This window comes from Myodes glareolus, chromosome 14 (assembly GCF_982192425.1).
Source record: "Myodes glareolus chromosome 14, mMyoGla1.1, whole genome shotgun sequence".
Taxonomy (NCBI): Eukaryota; Metazoa; Chordata; class Mammalia; order Rodentia; family Cricetidae; genus Myodes; species Myodes glareolus.
The window spans coordinates 41,993,708-42,013,539 of record NC_142039.1 but is presented as its reverse complement, the minus strand read 5'-3'; the positions used below and the strand labels follow the sequence as shown (position 1 = coordinate 42,013,539).

The following is a 19,832-nucleotide window of genomic DNA, read 5'->3' as shown; positions in this document are numbered from 1 at the left end:
TCAAGACAGTTTCTCTGTATAACTCTGGGGGTCCAGAAACTCTCTTTGTAAACCAGGTTGGCCTCAAACTCACAGAGATCCACCTGCCCCTGTCTCCCAAGTGCTGGGATTAAAGGTGTGTGCCACCACACATGCTAAAAGTGAGTGTGTTTTCAAATGCGTGTCTCCCATTATATTTATAACATATACTAAAATTTGTTTTTATCACCAGTTATTTGGGTGAGTGTTCTACATTTCTATTTACTAATTTAATTCCATTTCAGAATAAGACTCAGATTATAGCAAGCAGGAGACCTTTTAGAGGAGGTGCTGTGACCCTTTTGCTGTCCCCTTGAACTAACTTCCTTCTTTCCTTCCTTATTTTCTTTCTCCCATCAACTTTTTTGAGACAGGACCTCATGGAGACTAGGCTAGCCGTGACCTTTATTTACTGTGCAGCTGAGGGTGACCATGAGCTCCTGTTCTCTCTGCCTCCTCCTAAGTGTTCCACCCTGCGGAGCTCACTGTACCTGGCTGGCTCAGTTTTATTTTGCTTTTGTTTTTTGTTTTGTTTTTCAGTCCGATTTTATTGTATAGCCCAAACTGGTGCCAAACAAATAGAAATTCACCATCTCAGTCTCCCTAATACTGGAATCACAAGCATGAGCTACCATATCCAGTTCCCTTTTATCTCCCCAGAAAATAAAGCTTGGCAGACCAGGGGAGAGCTCAGTCAGAAGTAGGGGGCAAAAATGTTTCTTTCCTTAGCTTCATAAACTCCTACTGAAATTCAAGAAGCAACGATTTTTTTAATCAAGAAATGTCTCCGACCAGAAACATCATTTTTTGAAAAAATCAAAAGCATCTATTTTAACTTATTCTTGTTTTTTTTAAGATTTATTTATTTTATGTACGAGTGTTATATTTTCATGTATGCCTTTACACCAAAAGAGGGCATTAGATACAGCTAGAGAGGGTTGTGAGCCACCATGTAGATGCTGGGAATTGAACTCAGGACCTCTGGAAGAGAAATCAATGCTTTTAACCTCTGAGTCATCTCTCCAGTCCCTAATTCTAACTTGTAAGCATATCAAGCCGACATTTCCAAGCTTGATTATATCCAGAACTTTGTGGCCCTTCCGTTCTTAGGCACGCTTGGACAACAACCTCTAAAAATTAGGATGAGACATCCCAGATGGGACTAAAGAACCCAAGAGGGAAAGTTGGCAGAACTAAGTGTAGTTGGGTTTCAGTCTGATTGGGGTGAGCAGGAGTGGGACAAGAGAAGATGGGGGGATATAGAAGGGAGTGGGAAAGGGATAGAAGGGGGCAAGAGAGAGGTAGAAGGGGACAGGAGTGGGCATGAAGAAGAGCCCACTACACACAGAGAAGCTATGAGAGCATGTTAGACTTAAGGACATGAAGTGTATAGCACCTAAGATCTGCTGATTTTAGTTATGTGTCAGGAAGAGAACTGACTGAACGGCAGGTAGGAACAGACTATGCTTGACTGTAGCCTGGAAAAGATGCTTTCCTAGGATTGGTAACTGCACAGCGGGATCAAGCACAAGAATGGAAAGTAGAGACAAGTAGGAGCCATCACCGGCATGCAGTTTAGCTACTGAGCAACGCGCTCCACAGAGGCTACCGTGAAGAGAGCCCAACTTCCCTGTGAAGGCTGCACAGAAAGCAGGCTAGGGAATGGCTCAGTGGGTGAAGGACTTGTCACACAAGCAGGAGAACTTGAGTCTAAACCCTGTACTCCTGTAAAAAGCTAGGGATGACAGCGTGCACCTATAGCCAACACTGGGAAGGCAGGGACAGGAGGACCCCTAGGGCTTCCTAGCCTGATATAACCTGATTGGCGAGGCGAGGTCCAGGTTCAGTGATAGACCCTCAAAAGATCACGTGGAGTGTGATTCAGGAAGAAACCTGTCAACATCTGCCCTCCTACACAAACACATACACACACACACACACACACACACGCACACACATACGTATGCATGCACACACACACACGTGTGTATACATATTCACATAAAACAGGGCTAAGCTGCTGATAAAGTGAAACTAAGATCAACCACCTTACGATTTTGCATGAGGCAAGAACGGCTGATCTGTGGTGAGGAGCTCACTATATTTAGGTGAGCAAACTGATTGCAAAAACAACAGTTTTTTTTTTCCCAATAATCTGTGTATACAGAAGATCACGGGAATACTAACAGTGGTGAACATTTATTGGCTGTTTATCATATACTCCAGGTGATGGTCTTTTAAACCCTTTCTGTAGATTTTGAGTGAGTGATTCTATGTGTGCGAGTGTGTATGTGCATGTGTACAAGTCAAAGGTCACTACCAGAAGTCTTTCTCAATTTCTTTTCCATTTACTTTTTGAAATTAATTTTAATAAGCCTTTATTTTAAAAAAATATTGCAAATAAGTAAAAATGTCACACACCAAAATTATCTACACCCAAAGTCTGTACAACTTAATGAACATATATATGTTAGAGTTGACACTCAGAATAAATGTGAAACTTCAGTTTTACACTTTTAGTACTGAATATACTCATGCATTTATCCACTACCCAAACCAAAACATCCATAACAGGAACTAGAACACCAATCCGCTTCATATCTTCTTTCATAACACGTGTCTGCCACATGCAGTCGCTCCTTCTTCATTGTTTCCACTTACTGTTTTAGAGACAGGGTCTCTCCCTGAACCTCACTGATTAAACTAGACTGGCTGGCTAGGAAGCCCCAGGGATCCTCCTCTCTCTGCCTCCCCAGAGGTTGGGATCGCAGGCACACGCCACAGTGCCTGGCTTTTTACACAAAAACGCTACGGATTTGAACACAGGTCCTCAGGCTTCAACAGCAAGCATTTTACCCTCGCTGCAACCTGGCAGAGTAGGTGGTGTTTTCATTTTCCAAATGAGCAGACTGAGGCTGAGGAAGGTTATGAACCTGTTCAAGCTGATTCCGGAGCTGGTGAGTGGTGAGGCAGGCAGGGAGGAGAGCTCACACTGTAGCACTTAGGTTTAGCACTACTCTATGTGGTTAGCTACATGTAAGAAGGCAGGAAACTCAGAGCCACCCAGTGACGATCAGCAAGAGAAAAAAAAAATCTTTATCCACCCCGAGTTCTGCACAAATGTACCAGAGATGAAGGAGATGAGAGTCCCTCAGAAGAAAGACAATAAACAGTTCATCTGGAATATGACCTGCACTTTCTGACTCTGGATGCCCCAGAGGTTAGCACTGGAAAGTCTAGTAACATGTACATGTAATAACATGGACTGTGAAACTGTGTGTGTAATCATACAACTCTATGGGTAGACGTGATAACGTTCTAGATTTGGAAATTGTCCTCTGCACAACGATAGGGGGATTCTTGGACAACTCCTCAGCTCCCTCTGGTGTAGGAGGTCCTTCTGTCAATGTGTTGCTTTCAGTGGTTAATGAATAAAGAAACTTCCTTGGCCTGTTGATAGGGCAGAACTTAGGTAGGCGGGAAAAACTGAATGGCATGCTGGGAGAAAGGAAGTGGAGTCAGAGAGAAGCCATAAATCCTTGCTTGAGACAGATGCCGGTAAGAATCTTTACCAGTAAGCCACTGTCACGTGGCAATATACAGATTAATAGATATGGTTGAATTAATATAAGAGTTAGCCAATAAGAAGCTAGAGCTAATAGGCCAAGCAGTGATTTAATTAATACAGTTTCTGTATGATTATTTTGGGTGTAATCTAGCTGGGCGGCTGGGATGGACAAGCGGGCCCTCCTCCTGCAACATCCCTCCAGTACCGAACTATCCACACGTGAGCAGAGAAATAAGATCCATGACACAAAGAAGGGAAAAGGCCCAACCCCCAGGGACTTAGCCCACACAGCCCAGGACAGGCCGCAGGGGACTCTGAGCAATGGTTCTCAGCCTTCCCAAGGCTGCAACACTTTATGCAGTGTGGTGACCCCCACCTACAAAATCATTTTCTTACTACTTCATAACTGTAATTTTGCTACTGTTATGAATTGTAATATAAACATTTGTGTTTTCTGATAGTCTCAGGCAACTCCTATGAAAGGGTTGTTTGATCCCAAGGTGTCGTGATCCACAAGTTGAGAACCATTGTTTGAAAGGATTTGGTATCCATAAAGCAACTGATGAAACAGATGCCCGGGAATTCTCTCTCTCTCTCTCTCTCTCTCTCTCTCTCTCTCTCTCTCTCTCTCTCTCTCTCTCTCATGTGTGTGTATGTGTGTGTGTGTGTTCACCCCTGCAACCCAAACATTTCCATACAAGTACATGTACTCTAGAAGTAGGCTACCATGACTAGGATTGTCAAGCTAATTTTAGAGTTCTTAGAGAAAAGAGAAAGTAAATCTAAGCAAAACATAACATTTTGAAGTCTGGAAACCATCCCAATGAAACAAGAGGAAAGTTTACTAGAAGCAATTTGCTGATCATGTCGTTTAAAATATTTAGATAAGCAAACAGGGCCCCTGGCAAGAGAGCAAAGGACCCGTGTACCTTGCATCTAAATCCTCAATGTCTTTGATGAACAGGCCTCCCTGGTGCTTGCAGAGGTTCTTGCATGCCTTGAGGTGGCCCTTCTCCTTGTAAATGATATAATCTTTGCCAGTAGTCTTATTCCTAAAAAAGTTGATTCCTTCCTTGAGGTTGGCAGTTTCAGCCGGCGACAGAGACAGCAGCGTCTCAGCTGTCTGTTTCCTGCGAGGGAGAGCCGACATTATGAGGAGCATTAGTGGTGCTGGGTTTGAAAGGATAAACATTCAGAACTGATAGCTTAAAAGTTGCTCTCCCTCAGCTCACGCTCAGTGCCCCCCTACAATAGTGCCTTTCTCCACCCTTTAAAGCCAGGCGCATATGCTTTCTTACAGAGCTGAGTCCTCTCTCACTTGCCTGTCCATCGCCTGCCAGCTCCTGGGTATTCCAAAGCAATTGCCGGGGGTTCCTTCTTCTTCTGCGGCTTTTTTTTTTTCTCCTGCCAGGAAAGTGAAAAAGGCATTAAACTGCCTGGAGAGAGACTGCTTCCCCAAAGTCACTTTTTCCGTTAGTGTTTCCTCTCCCCACCCCCACCTCCTTTAAAAGCCTGGGTCTCTGGCTCAGCCTTCCCCGCTTTCTCTTTTAAGCTGGGCATCCCTCAGCCTCAGATGGTATTCAGGTCCTCAGGATTGCATCTGCCTGTAGGTTCAGCTGGAAGCTGCCCCTCCTTGGCCAAGCCTCCTGGATCCATCACTGACTATTCCAGACAACCCCACCCCGCAGGATGCCAAAAGTGCACCCGGTACCCTACCTGCTCGGTTTATATGTGTCCTCTTTGAAAGTCCCTGTCTTGAATTTTTCTCTTCCACCACTTAGCTCACCCTCTGTCCCATGCTGTCTTCATCGGTTAGCTATTTAACAAGTTAACCTTCTCAGGCATTAAGTTTGAATGATTTACAGAAAACTTTAGCAGCCATTGAGGAATTGAAACACCAGGTTTGACTGCAGCCCAGTTTCTGAACAGGCTCTCTCCACTGGGGACTTTGAATCCTAACAAAGCTGAAGTTCTGTGGCGGGGAGGTTTTTTTCAAAATGCACCTTTTCCCTTATCTGTGGTGCCAAGAAATCTGGGTGCATGTGGTTTACTTGTAGCTTTTACTCCAAACTTAAACTGACTCAAAAAATTCTCTCCTCCCCTCATGTTGCCTTTCAAAATGAGCTCAAGGGTCTGCGGGGATGGTTTCATTTTCAGTCTGTAAATGTCTGAAACCAGAAGGAAAAAAAAAATAGGGGGTGGGGGATGGGGTGGGGAACGTGGCAGGGTGAAGGGCTCAAGCTATCCCCAGTTCTCTACAGAGGAAGGCACAGCTCTGGGACAGATACCCATCTTACCGCGCGCAACCACGGCCACTTCTGTCCTCCGCACCTCCCAGTTCTGTTTACAGCACATGTTGGCTTATTCCCAATAAATGTTTTAAGCGAATATGGTAGGAAGGAATCCATTCCAAAACTTGTGAATCACTTTACAGTGTAAACAGCTAACACCCACTTAAAAGCGAGCACAGGCGCCACGCCTCAGTGGGGAAAGCCGTCTTCAGATGCTGTGCTCTTTGGATTGCGTGGCTGGATGGATCCCAAGACCACTGTGTTAGGGTCCCAGCTGTGTCCCCCACTGAAGAAAGCAGGTGCAATGAACTGCAGCTCTTTCTAGCTTCACATGCAACCACATTGGAGAAAACACAAAGCAGAAAAATAATGGAGCTCCAACGTACAAGCCTGTTTTTGAGACAGGGTCTCCTGGAACCCATTTTGATCTCAAACTCATTATATAGGCAATGACTGACTCTCCTGCTTCTACCTCCCAAGTTCTGGGTTTACAGGTGTTCCTGCCATGGGCACCAACACCTACAGCTACATGTTCTAATGTATGTTTTTCAGCATTTAGTTTTACTCTAAGTATTTGAAAAGAAGCCTTTAGGGGGCAGTAGCTGTTGAGGCGGTGTGCACCTCGGACTGTGGATGGAGGCTCATAGGATCCCAGCCCTGGGCTCTGCTGCAAGCCTGGATGGGAGCCATGGCTCCGTGTAGATGTCACATCGGATGGGTAGAGATTGCTCTGTGAGGGTACCACCATGCCTGGCCCAGTCTGAAGCCTCCTGACTGCTGTCCCTCTCCCTGCAGGGACGGCTCAGACAAGGTGGAGCAGATGTCCACGGAGTCAAGGATGCACCACATACCCTGGTACCTGATAAGCAAGACCCTGAGGAGAAGTTGCAGCCACAGCTCTACCTATCCAGTCACACCCTGACTGAGAGAAGTCACGTGACAGCAGCAGTGGTTGTAGGTCTCAGCTGAAGCCTTCCAGTCACCTTAGAACAGGACCTGGACAGCAGAGGGGTCACCTCAGCTGCTGTGTATCAGGATAACGACAAGGGGAAGCTGAGCCCGGGGGTATTAGCACCCACCTCGGGATCCGTCCATGTGAGCGGTCCTCAGACTACAATCCAAGAGGAGATTGGAAAGTGCCGAGCGCAGATGGCTCAAACTTAAAAGAGACCTTTGCTTGTGTGGAAAAGGATAAGGATGGATGACATCCCTGCCGCTGAGCCTGATGGGAGACTCACCATGGAATGTTGACAGTTATTTGAAACATGAACCCCTTTGAATTCTTGTCATCTCTCTGAATAAGAATCACAAGACCAAGGAGCCCAAAGTGCCCTATTTGCCTATGAGTGGCGTCAGGATAAAAGTGAAAACATCCCTAATACCCTGCAAGAGGCACAGCATGTCAGGGTGCTGGGAAGGAGGTTAGGAGGCAGGCACAGGGAGATTGCTGCGCATTCACGACCAGCCTGGGCTACAAAGCAAGACCCTGTCTCAGAAACAAACAAAAAAGCTGGATGCACTGGTTGTATTAGTGATTAATACACATCAACCACTTTTTTAAAATCAGTATTTCTATGTATAAAGAATAAGGTAAATCATGCAAATATTTTGAAAAAAGAGTACCACAAAGTAAAGTGCTTATTTCAACAAAGACAATGTTACTGATCTACTACTTCCATGATCTGTAGCAAGTTAGATGTGGTGGGTTCACATCTGTCATCCCAGTAACTGGGAAGGCTGAGGCAGGAAGATTATGTGTTCAAGACCTGCCTCGGCTACATAGTGACATTCTGTCTCACGGAAGGAGGTAAGACATAGCACCACGAGTGATACTTCGAGAATTTACTTTGAAACTCAAAATCTAGAGCCATGCTGGGTACAGTGGCACACACCTATAGTCTCAGCACTTAGGAGGCCAAGGCAGAGTAATCAGGAGTTCCAAGCCAGTCACATACATATCAAGTTCCAGGATAGCCTGGACTACAGAGTGAGATACAGTCTCCAAAACTAGTAACAATGTAGACCTCACAATAACATAAGCAGGAGAGTTCTCTTGGGGTAAGACTTCACCCATGCTGTGATGCTGTTGCCATCATGAGACTCACTCTAGAGCAATGTTTCTCAGACTACGGGTTGCAACCCCTTTGGGACCAAATGACCCTTTCACCGGGATTGTCTAAGACCATCAGATAGAAAGCAGTGGTTGCATTACAATTCATAACAGTAACAAAATTATAGTATGAACTAGCCATGGAAATAAATTTATGCTGGGGGGGGGTCACCACAACATGAAGAACTGTATTACAGAGTTGTCGCAGAAGGAAGGGTTGAGAACCGCTGCTCGAGAGGACAATGGTCATGGCTTCTAGCTCAGGGCTGAAGGTTGAGGGAGAAATAGGGATAAGAATATCAGTGAAGCTGTGCCCGGTAGAACAGGAGGCCATATTGAAGGCACCTCTCATAAACCAAGAAATCCTCCAGGGCTGTACTTAGAAAAGGGAATGGAAGGGAAAGGATTGTCAGTTTTATAGGTCCATGTTGCTATTCATGATTTCTTTCTAAATTTATGCATTCATAATTTTATAATGTGTGTGATCACCGCCCCCAGTTCCATCATCCTCTCTTATCCATTACCCCACCACCATCAAACCTTTCCTTCTCCCCAAGTCCCTCCCCTACACTTGTATCTTTTTTGTTTTGAGGGGACAATTATATTGTGAACTTGGATAGGGGGTATTTACTTGAGCAAAGGCTGAGAAATATGACTTCCCATTCCCCAGAAATCATTGACTGCCTATTGTCAGATCCAAAGGAAACTCCCCCAAAATTTGGCACCCATGCCCCTCTTCCAAAGGAGCCATTTCCTTATCATTGTCAGAAGAGGTAAATGGCTATCTATGGTGCCTATTTTCATACCAAACCCTTGCTGGCCTCACTCAGTATCCTAAGTACCAGCTTCTCCTCTTCAGTTCTTTTTACCGAGACCTCTCCCCTAATTCTTGTTACCAGGACACTTACCCTTCTCTCTCCCACCCTTTTGTCCCTTACCACATGTTCTCAGCTCCCTTCTGGAACTTTCTCACCTCCACTTAGGAGCTGCCCGTGTCTGTGTCCTTGCCGTTAGCCCTCTGTCGCTGGAGCCTTCTGCTTAAGTCCTGCTGTTTCCTTATGCCTTCCTGGAACTCTATAATATTGGGTTCCTCCCATGTGTAGATTGCTTTTGTGACCTTCCCACCTTATCTTACCTTGTTCTATTCTTTTTTCCTCCTCTGACTCAGAGATTGCATCAAAGCTTTGCTGTCTTTCTCCAAGTGACTTGGTTTTACTACAGCTCAACAGGTAAAATGTGGCACACTCAATTTTCAATTTTTGCAGATTGTAACAATTTCCACCACCACACAAATATTCCTCAAATCTCTTCTGTCTAAACTTTCTTGACTCTACACTCTCAAAAGTCTCTTATCTAAAGCTTTTTCTTCTATACTTCTTTCTTCTATATTTCTTGAAAATCTTTATGATTTATTTGCTCTTTGCTCTCAAAAAAGTCTCTTAAGAATATGCTGAAAACTCTATCTCATGATTTGTAAGTCCATTAGGTATGGTTGAAAATCTATAATATCTGGGATTAAGAACACTGACAGGTCTTCCAGAGGTCCTGAGTTCAATTCCCAGCAATCATATGGTGACTCACAACCGTCTATAATGAGCTCTGGTGCCCTTTTCTGGCATGGAGGCAAACATGCAGACAGAACACTGTATTATAATAAGTAAATAAATCCTTGAAAAAAAATCTATAATATTTGTAACAAAAAAACTAGCTTAAATCTTGTAACAAAAGGCTAATGATTAAAAAAAATCTGCACACAGGTAATCTTAATTTGCTACAGCATACTATATAAGTGATCCACATTTCTTTTAGTAAAATAGATGTTTTTAAATAGCAAAATTGCAGCTTGTCTTCATCTTGGCTAATGACCTCACCAAGACGAAAGCAACCATGTGGCTGGCAGCCATCTTTATTAAGGCTAAAGAGAGTGCGTGCCAGGTAACTTCACCACCGTCTTGATTAAGATGACCACATGATATAAACCAACTAAGGCAGCACTCATAAAACCTCATAGTACTAATGAGCTCTCTGCTTATTGTTGTATCTCCTTTTGATCATATTAACCTGGAATATTCCAGGAATATTCCAGGTTAATATGATCATATATTAATATGATCAAAGGAGACTTCCTGAAACTTGGCAGGTGATATATATCAAGAAAGGCTACTGCTGCTCTTTCCTGGACTTGATCATTATCTCAAATTTTCTCAGGAACTCTAAAGATACTTCATCCACAGACTGCAGGAAACAGTTTTAAAAACATGATACCTACATTCCTTAGAGGGATGTGGGAGGCTTTTGGCTATTTGGTGGGTTATAGATGTTTGTTATATTTAGGGGAATATGGAAATATAGGAATGATACGATAAAAGGGTAGATTATTGAATATATTTTAAAAACAACTATTAATCTCAAATATTTTATATTGGTATGGACTTTTACATAGTGATACAAATTTAGGGTCATTTTTGTTAACACACACTGTATATATGTTTCTACGCTTGCTTAAGGTATTGTACCTATACAGATCATTTGAAAATGTAAGGTAAATTTCTAGCTTTTGAAAGCTATTATTATAAACTATTTAGGATAATCAAGAAACATAGGTTAGCAATTAGTCATTTATAACAGTCAAATTTGAAGATATGTAAAGCATGTTTTCTAGATCATACTGAGATATATTTTAGATAGATAAATGATCTTCAAACACGTCAAAGATCTATAGACTATGACATATTTTGTTAACTCAGAACTTTTCATGACAATGAGATACATCTGCCCCTAGCAGCACCAATTTACTTCATAAAAGAATGATGGACATTGAAGAAACTCCATAGGAGTTTGCTTTCATTGTGGCAAGGATAGCCATTTGGGCAAGAAACTGTTTCACCTTGACTGCTGACAGTGTGCTGTACAGACTGGACAAGTCACAGAAAAATGACTGCTGAACCTTGCCAAAGCAAGTGGGATGGTCCTTCAGAGTTCCTGTTTCATGAAAGAGTCTTCCAGACATTCTACAAGACACAGAGGAAAGTGACTGATGATGTTGCTAATACAAGGCAGGACAGTTCTTCAGATCTCCTGCTTCACTGAAAAGACTGCCAGATACTCTAGGCCTGTAGGTTTAAGATAGATGCCCCAATGTTGCAGAGGAACTTTGGATGATTGTCCCAGCAGCCAGATGTCTCTGTCATTTCTAGAGTCTTGGAAGTTGCTTGTAATGCACTTCCTGTTTACTTAGATAATATTGCTTCCCTCTGGGTCTTGGATGGAGTTGAAGACTAGATATAGTTGGAGCTTTCCTTAGTTATGATAGAAAGTAAATTAGGTGTAAAACTTTGGGTTCACTAAGGTAGGATAGGCAAAACATTATTTTCTGTGAATATGCTAACTACAAATGGGCAGAATATCATAAATATAATTCTTACTTGACAATTGTTTTTGTTGTGTATACCTTTACTATGTTAAAGTTAAGACCTTTTTATTTAGACAAAAAGTGGGAAATGTTGTGGAATATTATTTTAAGGTGTGTTATATTTGTTTATATTGTGAAACATTTGTTTTAATAATGCAAAGATGTGTTGCAAAAACAAAACAAAACAAAACAAAAAAGCTTTGCCGTGGTGGCACACGCCTTTAATCCCAGCACCCAGGAGGCAGAGCCAGGTGGATCTCTGTGAGTTTAAGGCAAGTCTGGTCTACAAGAGCTAGTTCCAGGACAGGCTCCAAAAGCTGCAGATAAACCCTGTCTTGAAACAATAACAACAACAAAAAAGCAAAGGCGTGTTGCATTCTTTTCTGTTTCATTTGTTTAACTCTGTGAAGCTGTGATTCTTTGCCTGTCGAAAACACCTGATGGTCTAATAAAGAGCTGAACAGCCAAAGCAAGGCAGAAAAAAGGATAGGCAGGGGTGACTGGCAGAGAGAATAAATTGGAGGAGAAATCTTGGAAGAAGAGGAAAGAGCAAGAGAGAACAAGGAGAGGAGGACACTGGGGCCAGCTACCCAGCCATGGAGTAAGAGTGAAAGTAAGACATACAGAAGAAAAGAAGAAATCCCAGAGGCTAAAGGTAGTCTGATTAATTTAAGTTAAGAAAAGCTGGATAGAGCATTATTTGTAATAGCTAGAGCCTGGAAAGAATCTCGATGCTCTTCACCTGAAGAATGGATAAAGAAAATGTGACACATTTAAATATTGAAGTACTACTCAGCAGTTAAAAGCAATGACATCTTGAGATTTGCAGGCAAATGGATGGAACTAGAAAAGAAAAAAAAAAAAACATTCTGAGTGAAGTAACCCAGTCCAGAAAGATAAACATGGTATGTACTCACTTATAGGTGGAATACTAGCTGTAAAGCAAAAGATAACAAGCCTATAGTCCACAATCCACGAAAAGCTAAGTAACAAGGTGAGCCCTAAGAGAAACATATATAGATCCCCGGGGAAGGGGAAATAGACAAGATCTCCTAACAAAATTTGGAGCACTGAAAGATAAAAAAAAAAAGACAAACTGCTGACCCATCGTAATCTTAAACTGACCCAAGAACCATTTGAACCAATATCAGAAATAAAAAAGACAACACTACAGACCCCTGTGATCATTAGAGGAACAATAAAAGGATGCTATGAAAAGCCCTGCTTAAATATTAGCTAAACTACATGAGACAGACTATAACACACACACACACACACACACCAAAATAAAAACAATAGCAACAACAGAAAAAACTACTTCAAAAGAAAACTATCAAATTATCAATATTTAATTATATGATTATATGAAAATATTCATTCCAAAACACCGTAAGAGAGTAAAAAGATAAAAAGTAAAGACGACCCATTTATTTGTGTAAATGACAAAAGAATTCTCTGCAGAGCTTCTAAGAATTTCCACAAATTCATGATTACAAGAAAAATAAGCCAAAACGTTTGGACGAACATTTCACACAAGAGAATATTCAAATTGTCAATAAATGTTTAAAGGGAACCAAGCATCTCTCATAGTTGTGGAAATGAAAACTAAAGTCATAGCAAGATATGGCTGTGCCCACCAGATGAAGTAAGATTAAACACCTGAGAATATCAAGCATTGGTCTGGGGGTGGTGGCAATGGAAAGTCTGATAAGTTACTATGGACAAGAACGCGATTCAGTCACACTGAAAAACTGTGGCATTGGCTGGAAAAACAGAAAATACACATGGGCCCCATCTCCCACTACCATTCTAGTCTCAACACTAGACAGGGATTTGCATATATTCTTCGAGAATGTCCAACAGCATTATTTACATTAGCACTGAACTAGAAAGCTCAAATGGTCAACAATGAAATAATAAATTATAGCTCTATAGGTTTTATAGGTAAATTGCACAGTATCATATTAAGGTATCATGATAGAATTCAGCAAGAAAAATAAACAATTTAAACAACTTGCAAAGACATGTAACAATAATCCACACATGACTCTAAGAAGAAGAAACCACATTTAGAAATGTATGCCATGATTTCATTCAGATGAAGTTCCTCAATGGGCAAAGTCAACATTCATTGTTTAATAATGTGAGCAAAATGTTACATCTTCAGTGGGAGAGTGATAAATAGAAAAGAACGAGCTATGGATGAATCAAGTAAACAATGATATAGAAGCAGGTTTGTAGCTAAGTTTATGCAGCCATACTAGAAATGAAGAAAACTACAACCAACCATCTCTGCCTTCCATGCTCCAGATAGAGAAAGTAGAGCAGATCAAACCCAGGGTGGGCAGAAGGAAGAATTCAACAGAGTGGACGTTAGTAAAGAGGAACAGAACACAGCAGGAAAATCAACCAAATCAGTTGTTTCAAAAACAAATTGGAAAGATCCTCTGGCAAAATTACAAATATCAGAACTAAAAGAGGGTGTTCATTCTCACCGTCTCTATGGAGACAAAATAGGTAAATAGCTAGAGAAACACAAACTGTCAAACCTGTCTCGTAAGGAAATAAATATTTGAAGTAAGTCCATTCTAGGTGAACAGACTGAATTAATAGCAATGAATCCCCTTTCCCCAACTGCTGCCAGAGTTCTTGACCCTTCCTAGGCTGCTAAGGCTGCCTTGTGGTGAGGCCCTCATAGCATCTGAGGGCTAGCATGGCACCCGAAGTACTCACCAAATCGTAGGTCTGAACCAAATCAGCTGCCTCTGCTTGACCCTTGCCCTCTACAACAAGGTGCCCAGTCACAGAGGATCAGATCAATGCCTTCATTAAAGATCTTTTCTGGCCTGGCTTATGTGCAAAAGCCTTGGCTACTGTCAACATTGGGAACCTCATCAGCAAGGCAGGGCCTGCTTGTCCTGATCCAGTGCTGAAGTGGCACCAGCCGGGGGTCCTGCCTCCTCCACTGCTGCTGCCCCAGCTGAGGAAAAGGAAGTGGAAGCGAAGATGGAAGAATCTGAGGAGTCGGAGGACAATATGGGCTTTGGTCTTTTTGACTACACCTCTTTTGTTGATGTGTTCAGTAAAAAGCCGAATGTATAAAAACAAAAGTAATCTAAGCAGTTCTACAGCTGAGGGTATAGCTCAGCTACAGAGTGTGTATATAGAGCATGCCAGACCCAGAACCAAACAAAACTTCATTCCAGAAGTGAAGCACAAGCCCACACAGCTTCACTGATGAATTATAGCAAACATTTACAGAAGTATTAGTAACAATCTTCCACACACCCTTCCAGACAAAAAGGGATTTCTCCCCCACGAAACGAGCTTTCTTTAATATCGGAAAATCAATTCATGGACCAGCAAAATTGCTCAGTGGGTAAAGGTGTTTGCCACCAAGCCTGAAGACCTGAGTTTGATCCCTGGGGCTCACCTGGCAGATGGAGAGAACCAGCTCACACAAGTTGTCCCCTGACCTCCATGTGTGTGCCAAAATCATATTCACAAAATCAAATGTAACAATTTCTTAAAATGAATTCATACACTATATTCACATCATAAAAGATAATCACAAAAGCTGCAGAAAGATGAAGAAAAAAACCCTCTCGTCCTTAAAAAAACTGTTACAAATCTACAGCTGGAAGAAATTCCTACGATCCGACTATAGTAATCTAGTAAAGCCCCATTTGTAACATTAATATCAAAAGATGGAATGCTTCATCCCCCAACATAGGAGGAAAATTAATGATGTCTGTTCTTCCCACATCAGTTCATCATTTTAGCAGAGGCTCTAACCAGAAAAGTTAGGCTAAAAAATAGTTAAAGTATCCAGATCAGAAAGCATCTGTGAAACTCTTTGCAGACAACGTGACCACACACAGAAAAGCCTAAGAGTGTCACCAAAAACAACCTTTTAGAGCTAACAGACAATTCCAGTCAGAATGTCATCTTTAAAAAAATGTAAGGGTCTGGAAAGATGGCTCAGCAGTTAAAAGCACATGTTCCTCTTGCAAAGGCTGGGGGTTTGATTCCCAGCACCCATGTTGGGCAGCTTAAAATCCACCTGCGACTCCAGCTCTAGAGGATCCAACACCCTATCCCGGCATCTGTGGGCACCTACACACATGTGGCATATACACACAGGCACAAAAATAAATCTAAAAAAATTAATCAGGCATATAGCTCATGAGAAAACAACTATAAAGCACTGTTTAAAAGAAGTAACGACCTAAGAAAGAGAAAGATATCCTCTATTCAGAAAGACTCAAAGTCATCTGGCCTCTCCACGTTCATCTACAGGGTTAGTGGAGTTCTCACGCAAATCCTGGACACTGGCAAGGGGAACTCAAAGAGTCTCAGCAATAATCTGGAAGAAAAACAGCAGTGCTGCGAGAATCATGGCTCAATTTCAAACCCCACAAAACTGCACAGTCCGCAGTGGAGGCAAACGTATGCATGAATGGGATGGACGCGAGCATCCAGAAATGGAGGTGTGAGCACTCAGTCCTTTACAGCCCCTGGCGCTGGGATAACTAAACAGGCACAAGCAAAAGACGAACTGCACTCCTACCCCAAATGACACACACAAATTAACTCAATATTCACCACGGAGAAAAATGTAACAGCTAAACTATAGAGCTGCTCCAGGTAGATGGTGACGAGCTCGCTTCGAGGATTTCTGGACTGAGAAAATGTCACGACCATTCAAGGACTCTAATGTGGCTGAGTTCATGAGGTTCCTGCTTTCTACAGGCCTGCCACGGAGAGCCTGCGAAGGAGCAAGCCCTTCCCATCCCACACTATCCAGAGGCTCTGTGGCGCCACCTTTTGGTTGGTGATGTGGAATCAGCAATCAATGTCCATTGGTGGATTCGTGGATTAAGAAAATGTGGTATATTGTGGTTGCTGAACCTAGCCTTTAACAGCTGAGCCATCGGACTCCCGGCAATGGGAGACACGGAGCCTGAACTAGCCATGTCCTGTAACCAGGCAAGACTTCTGGTGTAGAGACTGGGACACCAACCGAACCATAAAACCTTTGACCTACAATTTGTCAACAAGGTGTGGTGGGGTAAAGGTGGTGCAGACATTGTGAGAGTGACCAACCAATGACTGGCCTAGCTTGAGACCCATGCTACAAGAGGGCGGCCACTCCTGATACTGCCTGCAGGGCCGGGACTCAGAGGCTAGGTAGCCCAGGGATGAGGATAGAGATTCCTAACGATACTCTGCTATACTCATAGGTGAAGCTTGGAGAGTCCTACAGAAGAGGAGAAGGAAGGATTGGAGAATCCAGAGGGGTCAAGGACACCACATGAAAACCCACAGATCAACTAACTTGGGCTCATAGGGGTCCACCGAGACTGAGCGGACAATGAGGGAACTTGCATGAGTCTGACCTAGGTCCACTGCATATATTTTACAGTTGTGTAGCTTGTGGAACTCCTAACAGTAGGAGCAGGGGGCTGTCTCTAACTCTTTTGCCTGCTTTTGGCACCACTTCCCTCCTACTGAGTTGTCTTGTCCAGCCTTAATATGAGGGGAGGGCCTGGTCTACCTGGTCTTACTGCATCTTGATATGCCATGTTTGGTTGATATCCATAGGAGGCCTGCCCTTTTCTGGAGAGAAACAGAGTAAGAGTGAAGGTGGGGAGCAAAAGGGAGGTGGGGACAGGGCAGAGAGGAGGGAGGACAAACTGATGTCGGGATGCAAAAAAAGAAAAAAATATATGGCACATACACACACACATAGTGGAATATTAGCTCCATAAAAAATGTTGTGTCATTAGCCCAATGAGCTTGGAAGTCATTATGTTAAGTGAAACAAGCTTGCACAGAAGTACAGACATTAGCTCGCCTGTGCGGAGAAACCAGAAGTGCTGGCATCGTTGACATACAGAGCAGAATAATGGCTGGCAGAGTGCCTTGTTCACAATAACACATACACTTTGAAGTCGTTAGAAGATTTGAGTGCAGCACCACAAAGATATAGTAAAGACTGATGGATAAAATGACTACCCCAATGATCATGTTACATACATGTATAGAAATGTCCCCCTGTACCCCATAAACATGTACCATTATTGTGTATGAAATGGTTAAAAATACAATAACTAAAAAGTGAAAGAATTAGACTTCAGAGGAGAGTCAGAAAGAAATTCTACTAATCAGATTAAAAAGCAGCCCATACCAAGGGATGTGGGTAACCCAAAACTGAAGAAGTCCAGGAAATGACTCTTTTGATGAGCTCCTGAAGATTAGAAGTCAGTATTGTCACATATAGACCCACCCGGAAATCGGAAACAAACAAGATTGTCAGACAAAATTTGGGAGAATGGGGGCGGGGTTAGAAGGAAGGGTAGAAGGGGAGGATTGGGGAGAACTTGAGGGAATGTGATAGTTGAGATGGAGGAAGGACAGATATGAGAGGAAGGAAAGAGATATCCTGATTGAGGGAGCCATTATGGGGTTAGCAAGAAAACTGTAGAAAAAATTCCCAGGAATTCACAAGGATGACCCCAGTTAAGACCCTAAGTAATAGAGGAGAGGGTGTCTGAACTGGCCTTGCCCTGTAGTCAGACTGATTGATGATTATCTTAAATATCACCATAGAACCTTTGTTCAACAACAGATGGAAACAGAGGCAGAGACCCACATCGGAGCACTGGACTGAGCTCCTAAGGTCCAACTGAAGAGTGGAAGGAGTGAGAATATAAGCAAGGAATTTAAGACCATGAGGGGTTCATCCACTAAGACAGTTTGCCTGAGCTAACGGTAGCTCACCAACTCCAGCTGGACCGGGAGTGAACGAGCATGGGAACAAACTAGTCCCTCTGAATGTGATTGACAGTTGGGGCAGACTGAGGGGTCACTGATAGTGACACTGGGATTTGTCTCTACTGCATTACTGGCTTCTTGGGATCCTGTTCTCTTTGGAAGTATACCTTGCCCAACCTAGATGCAGCAGGGAGGGCCTTGGACTTTCCACAGGGTGGGGTGCATTGCCCTCTCTTAGGATTGGAGGGGGTGGGGTAGGAGAGTGCACTGGGAAGAGGGGAGGGAGGGAGAATTTGGATTGGTATTTTTTTTTAACGTAATAAAATAAAAAAAGAAGTCAGTGTTGTCCTAAAGAGTGGGAAAGAGGAAAGAAAGAGAGAAGTGGAAGTAGGGGAGAAGGAGGGAAGGAAGGACAGAAGGAAGAAAGGAGGGAGGGAGGGAGGTGGCAGACAGACAGACAGGGAAGGAGGCCGCAGGCAATGAAATGACTCAGCGGGTAAAACACTTACTACACAAACCTGAAAACCTGAGTTCCATCCAAAGAACCCACCTAGCAGCAGGAGAGAATCTAGTTCACTAAGTTGTCCTCTGACCTTCACAAGTGCACTGTGACACATACTCCTTCCCCATCATACACACAATTTTATATATATAATGAATGAAAGGAGTTACTCCTTCATTATTTCTGTACATAGATAACTTATGGAAAAATGATATGCAGTTCAAAAGACATTGCCCCACTACTAGCATCCCATTCAGTCATTAATAATAAGCTCACTCTAACATTATACTGTAAGAATATGTCTCCAAGATGAGAATACTAAGGATTGCATGTTCGCATTCAGTTTGTTGGGCTCCTAGAGCAAACATGGTCATGATCCACAATTCCACCCTTCTGGGATCCTGACAGAACGGTACTAAGATATAACACTACTCTCTTCCTCCGAGTCTATCTCGACTTATTTATAGAATGTTGGATTTCCTCTCCTACATACATAACCCAGCTATTCCTTCCTTTACCTTAGCTCTGGTTCTCCACCTTCTTCGTTTATGCTGAGACTTTGCCCTCCTTGGGAGGACAGTGGGTTTGATCACTTCTGCTAGTTTACTTAGTTCCGCTTTCTCCGTTCACGCCCATTCCTATGGGGTGAAGATGCACAGGTGCAGAAACCAGTGGGCTATTTTTACTACCAGGCAGTACATGTACATTCACACTTCACTCTAGCACTGCCAGATGGGACAGGGGCACCATCAGCCACTTAAAAATTCTGACATAAAGTTTAAAAATATAGTTACAGAACCATCCCTACAGACAACAGGGCAGTCCTATGTCCACTGTGTCAGATATGGAAGGAAGGTTGAGATGATGAGCAGAAGGAAGGGAGGAGAGGGGAAGAAGAGAAAGAGAGAAAGAGGAGGATGGAGAAGAAAGAAAACTCTGTTGCTTATCACATAAGCTCTCTATCCCATACCCTTATTCCCAGGCTTTTGCTGAGTATTTGTACACTGTGTGAAGATGTGTTGCTATCATTAGTGTAATAAAAAGCTGAATGGCCAATAGCTAGGCAGGAGAGGGTAGACGGAATTTTTGAGAAGAGAGGGGAAGAGGAGAAGGAATCTACGGGCACAGGGAGTCGCCAGTCAGACTCAGAGCAA

At 42.9% G+C, this 19,832-nt stretch overlaps 1 protein-coding gene, 2 long non-coding RNA genes and 1 pseudogene across 7 annotated transcripts in view; 3 read left to right on the top strand and 1 right to left on the bottom strand.

The window, feature by feature from the left end:
- Positions 1 to 4,990, bottom strand: part of LOC125396178 (cytidine monophosphate-N-acetylneuraminic acid hydroxylase) — a 57,622-nt gene extending 52,632 nt beyond the window's left edge. The window contains exons 1-2 of the mRNA XM_087896482.1: positions 4,909 to 4,990; positions 4,516 to 4,716 (exon numbers count right to left, since the gene is read on the bottom strand). Of these exons, the coding sequence (XP_087752608.1) occupies positions 4,516 to 4,716; positions 4,909 to 4,916 (209 nt within the window). The 5' untranslated portion in view covers positions 4,917 to 4,990. The remainder of the gene's footprint in view (positions 1 to 4,515; positions 4,717 to 4,908) is intronic.
- Positions 1 to 19,832, top strand: part of LOC148119851 (uncharacterized) — a 54,205-nt gene that overhangs the window by 22,165 nt on the left and 12,208 nt on the right. The gene's annotated exons all lie outside the window — the stretch shown is intronic.
- LOC148119852 (uncharacterized) lies at positions 1,288 to 12,309 on the top strand. Its single transcript, XR_015734869.1, has 2 exons — positions 1,288 to 3,576; positions 6,673 to 12,309. It is a non-coding gene; the product is annotated as an uncharacterized LOC148119852 (long non-coding RNA).
- Positions 13,701 to 16,636, top strand: LOC125396182 (large ribosomal subunit protein P1 pseudogene; annotated as a pseudogene).